Source organism: Cololabis saira, chromosome 23, assembly GCF_033807715.1.
Source record: "Cololabis saira isolate AMF1-May2022 chromosome 23, fColSai1.1, whole genome shotgun sequence".
NCBI lineage: Eukaryota > Metazoa > Chordata > Actinopteri > Beloniformes > Belonidae > Cololabis > Cololabis saira.
The window spans coordinates 33073962-33089349 of NC_084609.1; the positions used below are offsets into that span (position 1 = coordinate 33073962).

The window sequence follows — 15388 nt, forward strand, 5'->3', positions numbered from 1 at the left end:
AATATAGTCCAGATACTGATTGAATTCACAATGAAAAGTAAAAGAAGAGGGTTTTTTGTGTAAGAATTTGGATTTGTGGATGTGGAATTTTGCAAGGATGTCCTCCCACATGTGCAGCCCCCAGCAGCGGTAGCTCCGCCCCTGATGCTCCGCTCATTGAGCGGGGAACAATCCTCATCAGTACCAGCAGAGCCGGAGCTCCGACACACTGATTCATCCCTCCATTCCTCCAGTCCAGCCATGAAACAGACTCTGAGCGAGCTGATGAGGATGAGCAGGATATGCCGGATGGTGTTTGCCACTTGTTTGGGATCCTTTATTCTGGTCATCTTTTATATCCAAAGTATGTTCCAGCCAGGTAGGGTGTTTCTCTCTCCTCTCCTCTCCCGAGCGCGTGTTTGGAGCTGCTCTCGTGTGTGGATGAATGAATGACATCTCGTCTCGCTTTCTTTCTGGCTCGCTGACGCACCGGTTATTATTCCGTGTTGGAGCCTATGTAACGAGGAATAACTGCTACTGGAAGACCTAAAGGATATATTGCAGTAGCACAGGGATTCTGAAATATGGCTCAAAAACAGACACTTAGCTGTTTTTTTTATTGTTGCGCTTTTGTCCGGCTCTGGTTTTGGGATTGTGCGTTTTGGTGCGTTTTGGTGCGTTTTGGTGCGTTGGAACGCAACAGAGCCGCACTCTCCACTGGCTCCCTCGGCCGACAAGTGGCACGGGGCTGGCAGCAGCAGGGAGGGGGGCTTTTAGCAGCAGGGAGGGGGGGCTTTTGTCTTCGGAAACGTGGCTCTCGGACGGGGATCGGGGAGAGGGCCGGCAGCGTGGCAGCGCGGGCACCGGCCGCCCGGAGGCTTCCAGAGGGGGATCCATCCCAGCGATTCCTCCGATCTGGACAGCCGTTACCAAGCTAGAACGATCGTTATGGAATCCATAAACACACATTAACCATCCCAGGGGAACATTTGTAGGACCCTTAGCCTCTTCTAAACTGCGTGCGCCCGGAGACCACGCGTTTAATTATGTATGACACAATAAAGCGGATATTCTCCACATCAGCAGTTCCTTAGAATTTGCTTGAATTACGGTCGTTTTTTGGAGATCTGATTTGTTGCTTTGCCAAACCCTCAGACTTGTCGAGTAATCCACGCCCCTGGATGGATGTGATCGTGTCTGATTGGAGTTACAGCCGCGTCTCTGCACTAAAAATGCGCTCTGACTCGCAAACCACAGATGACTATATCCTCACTGCACAGATGATCTGCTTCAAAGTTTAGGGTAGCAATCTTATTTCTGATAACAAACAGAATCCCCTGGAGCCATAGCGGGTGGTCCCATAATTCTGTATAATTCTGTTGCTGCTGCGAGACACTTTCTGATTGTCTTGATTTCCTGTGTCACACTTGAGGTTCCTAACAGCGCAGAGATGCGGCTTGTGCATGTGACAGATATGGCTGCTGGATTTTAGGAGAGATGAAGATTGATATAAAATCATAAAGAAAGGGCTCGTTTTCATGTGTAGCAGACGTGATGTCACGTTTCCGACCAGGAGGTTGTGTGATCCCCGGCTGTGAGTCACTGCTGCGGCTGCTGCTGCTGCTGGCAGCCGCGGACACTATTGAGGCTGATTTATGGTACCGCGTTACACCGACGCAGAGCCTACGCCGTAGGCCACGCCGTCGATTTAACGCAGAACCATAAATCAGCCTTTATTCCTAATCCACAGAAGGAAAATCACCACGATGCTCCACTTCTGGAATTCCCTAGTCAGTGTGAATGTCTGCAGTGGATTTTGTGTGGCTGAGAATTTCCACTCATGACATCTGAGTCAGTTTACGTACAGGTTAGGAAAAGATGCACTCTTTTCTCCATGTCTGACAGGAAAGTTGAGGAAACTTTTATTGTTTTTTTTAACATCAGTTCCCAGTGCCCACGTTCATCTGATCAAACAATATGACACAAATATAAGCAGCGTTGTCATCTACAGGGAAGAGGGACTAATGATAAAATAATAATAATAATAATAATAATAATAATAATAATAATAATAATAATAATAATAATAATAATAATAATAATAATAGTAATAATAATAATAATAAACTTTATTTATATAGCACCTTTCTTAACAAAGCTACAAAGTGCTTCCCAAGAACAATAAAATACATCAAGATAAAAATACAGAGCATAGTGCATAAGAACATAAGACAGCAATAACCAAGTCTAAAACTAATGACAATATTCATACTGCAATAAAAGCTTTTCTAAAAAGGAATGTTTTTAGTAAAGATTTAAAAGCAGTAGGGGATTTAGCTGACCTGATCTCAGCAGGTAAAGAGTTCCAATGTTTGGGGGCCCGGACTGCAAAAGCTGGGAATGATCGTCAGGATCAATAATCAATCACTACTGGCTGATCTGAGGGAGGCCCTGGCAGGCAGGAGGTTAAAAGTTCTTTAAAATAACTAGGGGCTTAGTTATTTAGGGCCTTGAAAGTCAGCAATAAAATGTTAAAATTAATGCGATACTGAGCAGGAAGCCAGTGAAGGGACGACATAATTGGAGTTATATGTTCAAATGGGATGAAGGTACTTTGGTGAGAAATGTGCAAATGAACACACTAGGAAATGATTCATTAACTTTCTCGTTGGAGGAAAACTGACTCACACAGTGGCGTGAGGACAACAGAATGAAGGCACTGAGGTCGTCGCCACGAAGCCCTGACTCCAGTCTTAAAGAAAACGTGTATGTTGCACAGTTCTGGGATATGTGAGAGAAGATCCACTAGTTCTGTCAGGAGGAACGGGATAAACTCTCAGCAAGATACTGTGAGGAACCCATGGAGGGTTTATTTATATAGCACAATTCAACACAAGGTAATTCCAAGTGCTTTAATTCAACATTAAAAGCGGAAAACACAATTAAACAGTAAATAACAGATAAAATAAAATAAAATGATAAGCTGACAGTTGGAGCAGACCTCAGGTCTACAGGAAGTTTGTTCCACCGGTGAGGAGCAGAATAACTGAACGCTGCTGAACCTTGCTTGGTTCTGGTTCTGGAACCACAACAAACCAGATGCAGATGAAGCTCAGGGGTCTGGGAGCTTCATAGGAACTAACAGATCCAGATGAACCTCAGGGGTCTGGGAGCTTCATAGGAACTAACAGATCCAGATGAAGCTCAGGGGTCTGGGAGCTTCATAGGAACTAATAGATCCAGCATGGATTTTGGTCCAAGACCATTCAGGTCTTTGTAGACCAGCAGTAAGATTTTAAACTCTATCCTTTGACTCACTGGAAGCCAGTGGAGCGATATCATGACCGGTGTAATATGGTCCAGTTTCCTGGTGTAATATGGTCCAGTTTCCTGGTGTAATATGGTCCAGTTTCCTGGTGTAATGTGGTCCAGTTTCCTGGGGTAATATGGTCCAGTTTCCTGGTGTAATGTGGTCCAGTTTCCTGGAGTAATATGGTCCAGTTTCCTGGTGTAATATGGTCCAGTTTCCTGGTGTAATATGGTCCAGTTTCCTGGTGTAATATGGTCCAGTTTCCTGGTGTAATATGGTCCAGTTTCCTGGTGTAATATGGTCCAGTTTCCTGGTGTAATATGGTCCAGTTTCCTGGTGTAATATGGTCCAGTTTCCTGGTGTAATATGGTCCAGTTTCCTGGTGTAATGTGGTCCAGTTTCCTGGTGTAATATGGTCCAGTTTCCTGGTGTACTATGGTCCAGTTTCCTGGTGTAATGTGGTCCAGTTTCCTGGTGTAATATGGTCCAGTTTCCTGGTGTAATATGGTCCAGTTTCCTGGTGTAATGTGGTCCAGTTTCCTGGTGTAATATGGTCCAGTTTCCTGGTGTAATATGGTCCAGTTTCCTGGTGTAATATGGTCCAGTTTCCTGGTGTAATATGGTCCAGTTTCCTGGTGTAATATGGTCCAGTTTCCTGGTGTAATATGGTCCAGTTTCCTGGTGTAATATGGTCCAGTTTCCTGGTGTAATAGGGTCCAGTTTCCTGGTGTAATATGGTCCAGTTTCCTGGTGTAATGTGGTCCAGTTTCCTGGTGTAATATGGTCCAGTTTCCTGGTGTAATATGGTCCAGTTTCCTGGTGTAATATGGTCCAGTTTCCTGGTGTAATATGGTCCAGTTTCCTGGTGTAATATGGTCCAGTTTCCTGGTGTAATGTGGTCCAGTTTCCTGGGGTAATATGGTCCAGTTTCCTGGTGTAATGTGGTCCAGTTTCCTGGAGTAATATGGTCCAGTTTCCTGGTGTAATATGGTCCAGTTTCCTGGTGTAATATGGTCCAGTTTCCTGGTGTAATATGGTCCAGTTTCCTGGTGTAATATGGTCCAGTTTCCTGGTGTAATATGGTCCAGTTTCCTGGTGTAATATGGTCCAGTTTCCTGGTGTAATATGGTCCAGTTTCCTGGTGTAATGTGGTCCAGTTTCCTGGTGTAATATGGTCCAGTTTCCTGGTGTAATATGGTCCAGTTTCCTGGTGTAATATGGTCCAGTTTCCTGGTGTAATGTGGTCCAGTTTCCTGGTGTAATGTGGTCCAGTTTCCTGGTGTAATATGGTCCAGTTTCCTGGTGTAATATGGTCCAGTTTCCTGGTGTAATATGGTCCAGTTTCCTGGTGTAATATGGTCCAGTTTCCTGGTGTAATATGGTCCAGTTTCCTGGTGTAATATGGTCCAGTTTCCTGGTGTAATGTGGTCCAGTTTCCTGGTGTAATGTGGTCCAGTTTCCTGGTGTAATATGGTCCAGTTTCCTGGTGTAATATAGTCCAGTTTCCTGGTGTAATATGGTCCAGTTTCCTGGTGTAATATAGTCCAGTTTCCTGGTGTAATATGGTCCAGTTTCCTGGTGTAATATGGTCCAGTTTCCTGGTGTAATGTGGTCCAGTTTCCTGGTGTAATATGGTCCAGTTTCCTGGTGTAATATGGTCCAGTTTCCTGGTGTAATATGGTCCAGTTTCCTGGTGTAATATGGTCCAGTTTCCTGGTGTAATATGGTCCAGTTTCCTGGTGTAATATGGTCCAGTTTCCTGGTGTAATATGGTCCAGTTTCCTGGTGTAATATGGTCCAGTTTCCTGGTGTAATGTGGTCCAGTTTCCTGGTGTAATATGGTCCAGTTTCCTGGTGTAATGTGGTCCAGTTTCCTGGTGTAATGTGGTCCAGTTTCCTGGTGTAATATGGTCCAGTTTCCTGGTGTAATATGGTCCAGTTTCCTGGTGTAATATGGTCCAGTTTCCTGGTGTAATATGGTCCAGTTTCCTGGTGTAATATGGTCCAGTTTCCTGGTGTAATATGGTCCAGTTTCCTGGTGTAATATGGTCCAGTTTCCTGGTGTAATGTGGTCCAGTTTCCTGGTGTAATGTGGTCCAGTTTCCTGGTGTAATATGGTCCAGTTTCCTGGTGTAATATGGTCCAGTTTCCTGGTGTAATATGGTCCAGTTTCCTGGTGTAATATGGTCCAGTTTCCTGGTGTAACATGGTCCAGTTTCCTGGTGTAATGTGGTCCAGTTTCCTGGTGTAATATGGTCCAGTTTCCTGGTGTAATATGGTCCAGTTTCCTGGTGTAATATGGTCCAGTTTCCTGGTGTAATATGGTCCAGTTTCCTGGTGTAATATGGTCCAGTTTCCTGGTGTAATGTGGTCCAGTTTCCTGGTGTAATATGGTCCAGTTTCCTGGTGTAATATGGTCCAGTTTCCTGGTGTAATATGGTCCAGTTTCCTGGTGTAATATGGTGCAGTTTCCTGGTGTAATATGGTCCAGTTTCCTGGTGTAACATGGTCCAGTTTCCTGGTGTAATATGGTCCAGTTTCCTGGTGTAATGTGGTCCAGTTTCCTGGTGTAATATGGTCCAGTTTCCTGGTGTAATATGGTCCAGTTTCCTGGTGTAATGTTGTCCAGTTTCCTGGTGTAATGTGGTCCAGTTTCCTGGTGTAATGTGGTCCAGTTTCCTGGTGTAATGTGGTCCAGTTTCCTGGTGTAATATGGTCCAGTTTCCTGGTGTAATGTGGTCCAGTTTCCTGGTGTAATGTGATGTTTCCTGGTGTAATGTGGTCCAGTTTCCTGGTGTAATATGGTCCAGTTTCCTGGTGTAATATGGTCCAGTTTCCTGGTGTAATGTGGTCCAGTTTCCTGGTGTAATGTGGTCCAGTTTCTTGGTGTAATGTGGTCCAGTTTCCTGGTGTAATATGGTCCAGTTTCCTGGTGTAATATGGTCCAGTTTCCTGGTGTAATGTGGTCCAGTTTCCTGGTGTAATATGGTCCAGTTTCCTGGTGTAATATGGTCCAGTTTCCTGGTGTAATGTGGTCCAGTTTCCTGGTGTAATATGGTCCAGTTTCCTGGTGTAATGTGGTCCAGTTTCCTGGTGTAATATGGTCCAGTTTCCTGGTGTAATGTGGTCCAGTTTCCTGGTGTAATGTGGTCCAGTTTCCTGGTGTAATATGGTCCAGTTTCCTGGTGTTTGTAAGGACTCTGGCGGCAGCAGAAGACTCTACCAAACACATAAATGGGTTGATTCCTTTTTACCCTCCAGATTGTACACAACACATTTAAGTGTGTTTCATTTACACTTGACTTTGCACTTTGATTTTTAATGTTTTTTTGGACACATTGCATGGTTCAATGTCCTGCTGACTTTTACTTTACTTTTACGTGTGTTGGAACGAGGGGATGGATCTGGAAACTTGTCATTTAGAGGACAGTCGACTCTCCCCACGGAACTATGGGCATCCCTTTAACTTCGGATTTAGAAGAAAGTCGTGATTAAAAGAATTTCCCTCATTATTCTGACATTTCACAAGGAATCTAAACTGATACACAGCAGGAAAAGTTTCATCAGCTTCACATGGAGAAAGAAAGTTTGTAAAGTTCTGGCTGCAACTGTACAAGTTTGTGGATTTTTCAGTATTTTAAACTTCTAATCTAATGCATTTGCTTTTAGTGGGATGGTGAGTTTCTGCTTTGAGAAGTTTACAGCGGTAAGATAACAGTACACCAGTTAACTAGCTAGTCTCCTGTTTGTAGAGTGAGAACTTTCTAATTTTGTATTTCTTCATCTGATAAATAAAAAAACTGTGTCATGTTGGCAAAAAGAAAAACACCTCACATAAAGTAATGGGTGTATTATTCTGACATTTCACAAGAAATCTAAACGGATACACAGCAGGAAAAGTTCCATCAGCTTCACTGTCAGACATGGAGAAAGGAAGTTTGTAAAGTTCTGGCTGCAACTGTACAAGTTTGCATAATTGCATGACTGTCACGTCACTGCTTTGAAGTCTGGGTAATTGGGATAAAACCTACACTTAGTCCCGTTTTCCCATATTTCATATACAGAATAACATGCAGTGAACTGCCTACTTAAAGATTCTCAACACTTTGGACAGGATTGGTTCAAATGGCAGAACAAAGGTTTGGGAGCGTTGCAGCTAGAGCTGCAGTGAATTTTGTAGTTTTTTATTTAACCTTTATTTAACCAGGTCGGTCCCGTTGAGATACTATGACCTCTTTTTCAAGGGAAGCCTGGCCAGGACAGCAGCCAGAACCACATTAAAAGTGCAACAATTAAAAACAGACACCACCAACTCACTCAATAAAATAAATAAATAAAATACTCAACACTCAACAAGATAAATAAAAATGTGTGCTAGGTTAAAACACAAGATTAAGAATTTACATTAAAACAACAACAAGTGTGGTAGTCTTAAAGGGCTCACAGAACACCACCACCCGCTTCATGTGTCTAACCGTTTTTCCCCACTCAGCGACACATCTGTTGCTTCTCAAGGACCAACGCCTGCCAACAAAACTGTAGGATTGCATTATGTAATTAGCGACTCTAAAACTGTAGGATTACATGATATTGGCGACTCTGGCCAGGTGCCTAGCAAAATAGAAGTGGTTGCAGTTCCCCGCCCTCCAAAAGTTCACCAGGTGCAGCGTTATAGAGGCGTTAACCAAGATAACCTTGTAAAAATTAAAACCAATGTACATTTGGTACCAATTACAGACCTAAAAATTAGATGCGGACTACTAAATATACGATCATTAAGCTCTAAGTCTCTGTTAGTAAATGATATAATTACAGAGAGCAGGAGTGATATTTTCTGCTTAACAGAAACATGGTTACAGGAGGAAGAGTATGTTAGTTTGAATGAATCAACTCCGCCCGGCTACTTTAATCATCACATTCCTAGAAGCACGGGCCGAGGCGGAGGAGTCGCAGCAATTTATAACTCCGGTCTCGAAACAAAAATTGAACCTAAGTGCAACTATAATACATTTGAAAGCCTCATGCTTGGTCTGAAATTTCCGAGCCGGAAATCAGAGAAGCCAGTTGTGTTAGTGGTAGTGTACCGGCCCCCTGCTGGTGCGTATCTGGAGTTTTTGTCTGAATTTTCAGATTTCCTTTCTGGATTATTGATCAGCACAGATAAATTCATCATAGTGGGTGATTTTAACATTCATATGGATGTTGAAAGCGATAATCTTAAATTAGCCTTCGATTCTCTTCTAGAATCAATGGGTATCTCACAAAAAGTGGATAAACCGACGCACTGTTTTAATCATACTCTCGATCTCGTTCTCACCTACGGTGTTGAAACTGATGGTCTGTTGGTGTCACCTGTAAACTCCCTTTTATCCGACCATTACTTAATAACGTTTGAATTTAATTTTGTTGATGTTGAAGTGCAAAATAGGAGGTATTATTTTAGCAGATGTTTGTCTGATGAAGTTATTGTTAAATTTAGGGAGGCCATTGCTTATCTTACGACAGTGCGAAATAGTGATGTAGTCGAGGCCAGTGACCTGGGTTCTACCTCTGCAGATGTTGATTTCCTTGCTAGTAACACTGCTGATTTGTTGCATTCAGCTTTAGATGAAGTTGCTCCTTTGAAAAGGAGGGTTTCTAGCCACAGGAGCTTAACTCCCTGGTATAATTCAGATATCCGCATGTTGAAACAAAACGTGCGTAAAATGGAAAGGAAGTGGTACTCTTGTAGGTCTGTAGACTCTCATCGTGAATGGAAAGATATTCTAATAGTATATAAAAAAGCCATTCGCAAAGCCAGAACAGCTTATTATTCAACGTTGATAGAGGATAACAAAAGTAACCCACGTTTTCTGTTCAGCACTGTAGCCAGGCTGACAAAGAGTCACAACTCTGTTGAGCCGTGCATTCCTGCAGCTCTCAGTAGTGAGGACTTTATGGGCTTCTTCAACAGTAAAATCGCGAGAATTAGAGAAGAAATCAACCAGCCGGTTGTAGGTGTTTCTTCAGCTTTAGCGACTTCCCTAGGCTCTGACTTGTCTCTAGACTGTTTTGATCCTATAGACCTCCCTGAGCTGACTTCACTCGTTAATAGAGCTAAGTCAACCACATGTATGTTAGACCCCATCCCGACTCGACTATTCAAACATATTTTTTCTCTTATTGGTACGACAATACTGGACCAAATTAACTTATCCCTAAGTTTAGGATATGTACCACAGGTTTTCAAAGTGGCAGTAATTAAACCTTTACTTAAAAAACCTTCTCTTGACCCAGACACCTTAGCTAATTATAGACCAATTTCCAACCTTCCATTTGTGTCTAAAATTCTGGAAAAGGCAGTTTCAAGCCAGTTATGTGACTATTTGTATAGAAATGATCTGTTTGAAGTCTTTCAGTCAGGGTTCAGAATGCATCATAGCACAGAGACAGCACTTGTTCGAGTCACGAATGACCTCCTTATGGCCTCAGATAAGGGATTAGTGTCCATACTGGTTCTACTGGACCTCAGTGCTGCTTTTGACACTATAGATCATGGCATTTTACTGCACAGGTTAGAGCATGTTGTTGGGATTAAAGGGACAGCTCTATGTTGGTTTAAATCATACCTATCTGACAGGTTCCAGTTTGTTCATGTACATGAGGTTTCTTCAGAACAGTCAAGGGTCTGTTATGGTGTTCCGCAGGGTTCAGTGCTAGGGCCAATCTTGTTCAGTTTATACATGCAGCCGTTGGGAAGTATAATCCAGAATCACGGCATACAATTTCATTGTTATGCTGATGATACGCAGCTCTATTTGTCTATGAAGCCGGATGAAACAGAACCGTTAGTTAAACTTCAGACATGTCTTAGGGACATCAAGGACTGGATGTCCAGAAATTTCCTGCTTCTAAATTCAGATAAAACAGAGGTTATCATTCTTGGTCCAGAGCATCTTAGGAAGGGATTAGATGGTGTTGCGATGGCTTCCAGTGCAACTGTGAGAAATCTTGGTGTTATTTTCGATCAGGATTTGTCGTTTAAACCATATGTCAATCAGGTTTGTAAAATAGCCTTTTTCCATCTCCGTAATATTGCAAAGATTAGGAAGATCCTCTCACAGAGTGATGCAGAAAAACTAGTTCATGCGTTTGTATCTTCTAGACTAGATTACTGTAATGTGTTGTTAGCAGGATGTCCAAGTAATTTGCTGAATAGGCTCCAGCTGATCCAAAATGCAGCAGCACGAGTACTGACAGGAATTAGCAGGAGAGACCACGTCTCTCCAGTGTTAGCGTCGCTCCATTGGTTACCCGTAAAATTCAGAATCCAATTTAAAATTTTATTACTTGCGTATAAAGCCCAAAACGGCTTAGCTCCGCATTATTTGCAAGACCTGATAGTGCCTTATGTTCCTGTCAGAGCTCTCCGTTCTCAGAGTGCAGGTTTACTCGTAGTTCCTAGAGTATCTAAATGTAGATTTGGAGGGCGGGCGTTCTGCTATCAGGCGCCACTACTATGGAACCAACTTCCAATCTGGGTTAAGGGGGCTGACACCACCTCCACCTTTAAAACTAAACTTAAAACATTTCTGTTTAGTAAAGCCTATAGTTAGTGTTTAGTAAACCTCTAGCTGGTGTTGGTAAATCTCTAGGTAGTGTAAACTTTAGTGTGTCAGAGTCGCTCCTGTGGTTTCTTGTGCTGGCCCCCCCTTCTCCTCCCTTTTCTCTCTTTTGTCCATGTTGCAGCATCCTTTGCCGGACACCGGAACCTGCAGTGTGGGAGTGAGGGGGGCAGGGTAACGGCCCCTTTTGGGCGGGGGAGAATGTTCGTCCCTCAAGACTCCTCTCCCTGGCCCTGCCCCTTCTCAACCTTTCCCCGACCCTGCACCCCAACCTGGGACTTGATGATTGGGCCGGAGCTTCGGGAGCTGCGTGCTGGCCTGCGGTCCCCACCCCTGGTCATCCCGTTGCTGGCCCCCCCTTCTCCTCCCTTTTCTCTCTTTTGTCCTGCAGGTGGCCGTGGGTGGCTTGTAGCTTGCATTACGGAGCACAAGTCTTTTCCTGACCCTGCACCCCAACCTGGGACTTGCTGATTGGGCCGGAGCTTCGGGAGCTGTGTGCTGGCCTGCGGTCCCCACCCCCGGTCATCCCGTTGCTGCTTCCACCTGCCTGCTGTGCTGTTGCCGTCCCTGACCCACCAGTCTGGCCCTCGGCAGGAGGGTCCCCCCTGATGAGCCTGGTCCTGCTCAAGGTTTCTTCCCTCCTAAAGGGGAGTTTTTCCTTGCCACTGTTTGGCTTAAGGTTTTTCTCCCACTAGGGGAGTTTTTACCTGCCACTGTTTATGTAATAACTGCTCGGGGGTCATGTTCTGGGTATGGGTCTCTGTAAAGCGTCTAGAGACAACTCTGTTGTATTAGACGCTATATAAATAAAATTGAATTGAATTGAATTGAATTGTGAAAAGTAGCAAGATCCTTCACTGCAAAAACTCAAAATCTTAACAAGAATATTTGTCTTATTTCTAGTTAAAATGTCTCATTTTAGTAAAAAAAATCTCATTACTTAAAACAAGACTCATCACTGGAAAAAACAACAATTTTCACCTTTTTCAAGTAGATTTTCACTTGAAATAAGTAGAAAAATCTGCCAGTGGAACAAGATTTTTTTGCTTGTAATAAGAAGATAAATCTTGTCCCACTGGAAGATTTTTCTACTTATTTCAAGTGAAAATTTACTTGAAACAGGTGAAAATTGTCAAATAACAAGTTATTTTTTCTGGTAATGACTCTTGTTTTAAGTGTAATGAGATATCTTGACTCAAAATGAGACATTTTAACTAGAAATAAGACAAATATTCCCGGTAAGATTTTGAATTTTTGCAGTGGTCATACGGCTTTTAAAGTTTCCAACAGTGATGATCAGATTGAGTGTGTTAGGGAGTTCCAGGCAGCAGGAGCAGAGAACTTAAAACAGTGTTTACCTGGTTTACTTCACCTACTTTACTACAGCAGATTTGTTGGCTTTCAGGCATCTGTTTTCCCAGTTTTCTTTTCAGCTACTGTTGGACAGTGTGCTAGTCCTGCTAAAAACTGCAGACAACGTTGTGTGGATTATTGGGAAGGACTGGGTGCACTGGTGCTGGAAATGGGTGCTCATGTGGAAACGGCCTTGTCGTAGCTCAGGGTCTCTGCCCAGAGCCGGCTCTCTCCAAGCCCTGGAAACAGATTCCATGTTAGAAACACAATCACATAACCGTGCCCTGTAGCATGGACATCGTACGGCGGTTTCTCCTCTGATGAACATCATTAAAATGCCCTTCTGGGACGGAAATTGATTATAGAAATTGAACGGAACTTTCATTAAATCCAGGAGCTCGGAGAGTTGTGCCAATCTCAGATATGGCAATCACACCACTCTGGTGCACAGACATACACAGGTTATACCCAGTACTGGAGTTGTAAAAGAAAATCAGGGGGGATGATGGATTTTATCATATGGGGACAGATTTGTGCTGATTACAAATAATATAATATATTACAAATAATAGCAGTGACCAAAACAGCTGCAGAAATACTGCAGGAATGACATAGCAGCAGTTAAATGCAGCCTTCTGTAAGCTTTAAATATCCACTGGGCTTACATCAAATACATCAAAACACAACAATAAAAAACACTTTTCTGAACTTATCAATATGACTCTGTCCTTCACAGGATAAGTAACATGGATCACTGCAAAAACTCTAAATCTTAACAAGAATATTATTATATTATATTATATTTCTAGTTAAAATGTCTCATTTTAGTAAAAAAATCTCATTACACTTAAAACAAGACTCATCACTGGAAAAAACAACAATTTCCACCTGTTTCAAGTAAATTTTCACTCGAAATAAGTAGAAAAATCTGCCAGTGGAACAATATTTTTTTGCTTGTAATAAGAAGATAAATCTTGTCCCACTGGCAGATTTTTCTACTTATTTCGAGTGAAAATTTACTTGAAACAGGTGAAAATTGTCAAATAAGTTATTTTTCTGGTGTTATTTTTCTGGTGATGACTCTAAATGTTGAAATAGCAGTAAAACCACATTCATTGATGAAATGACATAAGGGATGGAAAGGAGGGATGGCAGTTTTACAGGGGGGATGATTTGGACCGTTTTTATTTCAGGGGGGATGATTTGGACCGTTTTTATTTCAGGGGGGGATGATTTGGACCGTTTTTATTTCTGGGGGGATGATTTGGACCGTTTTTATTTCAGGGGGGGATGATTTGGAGCGTTTTTATTTCAGGGGGGATGATTTGGACCGTTTTTATTTCAGGGGGGGATGATTTGGACCGTTTTTATTTCAGGGGGGGATGATTTGGACCGTTTTTATTTCAGGGGGGGATGATTTGGACCGTTTTTATTTCAGGGGGGGATGATTTGGACCGTTTTTATTTCAGGGGGGGATGATTTGGACCGTTTTTATTTCAGGGGGGGATGATTTGGACCGTTTTTATTTCACGGGGGGATGCCATCCCCCCTCATCCCCCTCAACTCCAGTACTGCTCGTGCACGGTGGACGTTTGGTTTGCAGGTGCTGATGATAGGTTGCTTTATCCAGGATGCTCTGATTGAAGAGCAGACGTCTAGAGCCGGGTGTTTGTGCAGGAGCTGGGATCTAAGTATCAACGCTGCAGCGTGCACTTAGCCGTTATTACAATGCTCAGACTGATACCTTTGCCCTGCATGTGTTTAGTATTGCTTACTTCCCTTCCAACACTCGTCCTTGTCTCAGCCTTTGTCTGTTTGCCTTGTTTGTGAATTGACTTAACTGTCGTCAGTCCCGTCTGCCCCGGCTCCAGCCCTTTCCTCTCCCTCCTGGTTCCTCCTTTTCTTTCTCCTGTCCTCACACAGCCACACAATCGTTGTCCATCAGATAAGGTTTCAGCAGCGTCTCCGTGGTTCAAGCATGTCTAGCGGCTCTGGGAATCCCGTCTGGGCTCTCAGTGTAAACTCTCACCTCCCTCCCAGGACCGTACGGGTCGTGACCTCCTGTAGAGATGACAGCGGCCCACGCAAGTGAGCACACACGACTGGGAGACGTGAGGAGAGTAAATTAGGGCTTGAAGCGTTGCTGGAAAGAATCCGTTACAGGGTTAAAAAGACAGGCTGTAGTTTGCATGTTTGGTAGTGATTTGAGTTTTATCTCTGTTGTTCATAATCAATTAGAGCAGGGCTCACCAACTACAGGACTGTCTCAGAGAATTAGAATATTGTGATGAAGTTCTTTATTTTCTGTAATGCAATTAAAAAAACTAAAATGTCATACATTCTGGATTCATTACAAATCAAATGAAATATTCCAAGCCTTTTATTATTTTAATATTGCTGATTATGGTTTACAGTTTAAGATTAAGATTCCCAGAATATTCTAATTTTTTGAGATAGGAAATTTGAGTTTTCTTAAGCTGTAAGCCATGATCAGCTATATTAAAATAATAAAAGGTTTGCAATATTTCAGTTGATTTGTAATGAATCCAGAATGTATTACATTTTTGTTTTTGTAATTGCATTACAGAAAATCACAATATTCTAATTTTCTGAGACAGTCCTGTATATTTGTCCCGGACCCTCAAATAAAAATGAAAGAAAAATCACATTTTGGCATAACATTATTATTTGATGTTTATTGTTTATATATTTTTTCCATTTCATTACAAAACTGAAGGCATTTTAGCCTTTATGAGTCAGTCTCTATCACCTAAACCACAGTCATCCACCAGGAGCCTCAACTCAATTAAGTCAACTTTATTTATAGAGCACTTGAAAAATAAACACCACGAAAGTGACAGGAAAAGGCCTCTTAAAGGAGCTTGAGGCAGGATTGAGGCAGGATTTATGAAAAAAATTTGTATACATTTTAAGTTTTCTAGTAATAATGTCAGATGAAGAGTTCCAAACCAAAAAGAATGATCCTCTAGTGTATCTCTCCGTTGCCTTGAACAGGCTGTGTGCTGCAAAATGTGCTGCAGTGCTGGGGCCGAATTTCCCGCGCTGTCCTGTGGATGTGACGTCACATGACGCTGCATGCACGTTCTTCCCGTTCTCCCGTGCCGGCTTCGCTGTTGGCTGC

At 42.7% G+C, this 15388-nt stretch overlaps 1 protein-coding gene across 2 annotated transcripts in view; it reads left to right on the plus strand.

The window, feature by feature from the left end:
• The first annotated feature begins 200 nt into the window (after window positions 1–200).
• The window catches only part of chst11 (carbohydrate (chondroitin 4) sulfotransferase 11), a 148820-nt gene continuing 133632 nt past the window's right edge, over window positions 201–15388 (plus strand). Inside the window, exon 1 of one of the 2 annotated variants that reach the window (XM_061714447.1) lies at window positions 201–358. In XM_061714447.1, the coding sequence (XP_061570431.1) occupies window positions 241–358 (118 nt within the window). In that variant the 5' untranslated portion in view covers window positions 201–240. The remainder of the gene's footprint in view (window positions 359–15388) is intronic. The other variant, XM_061714448.1, reaches the window with a different exon arrangement.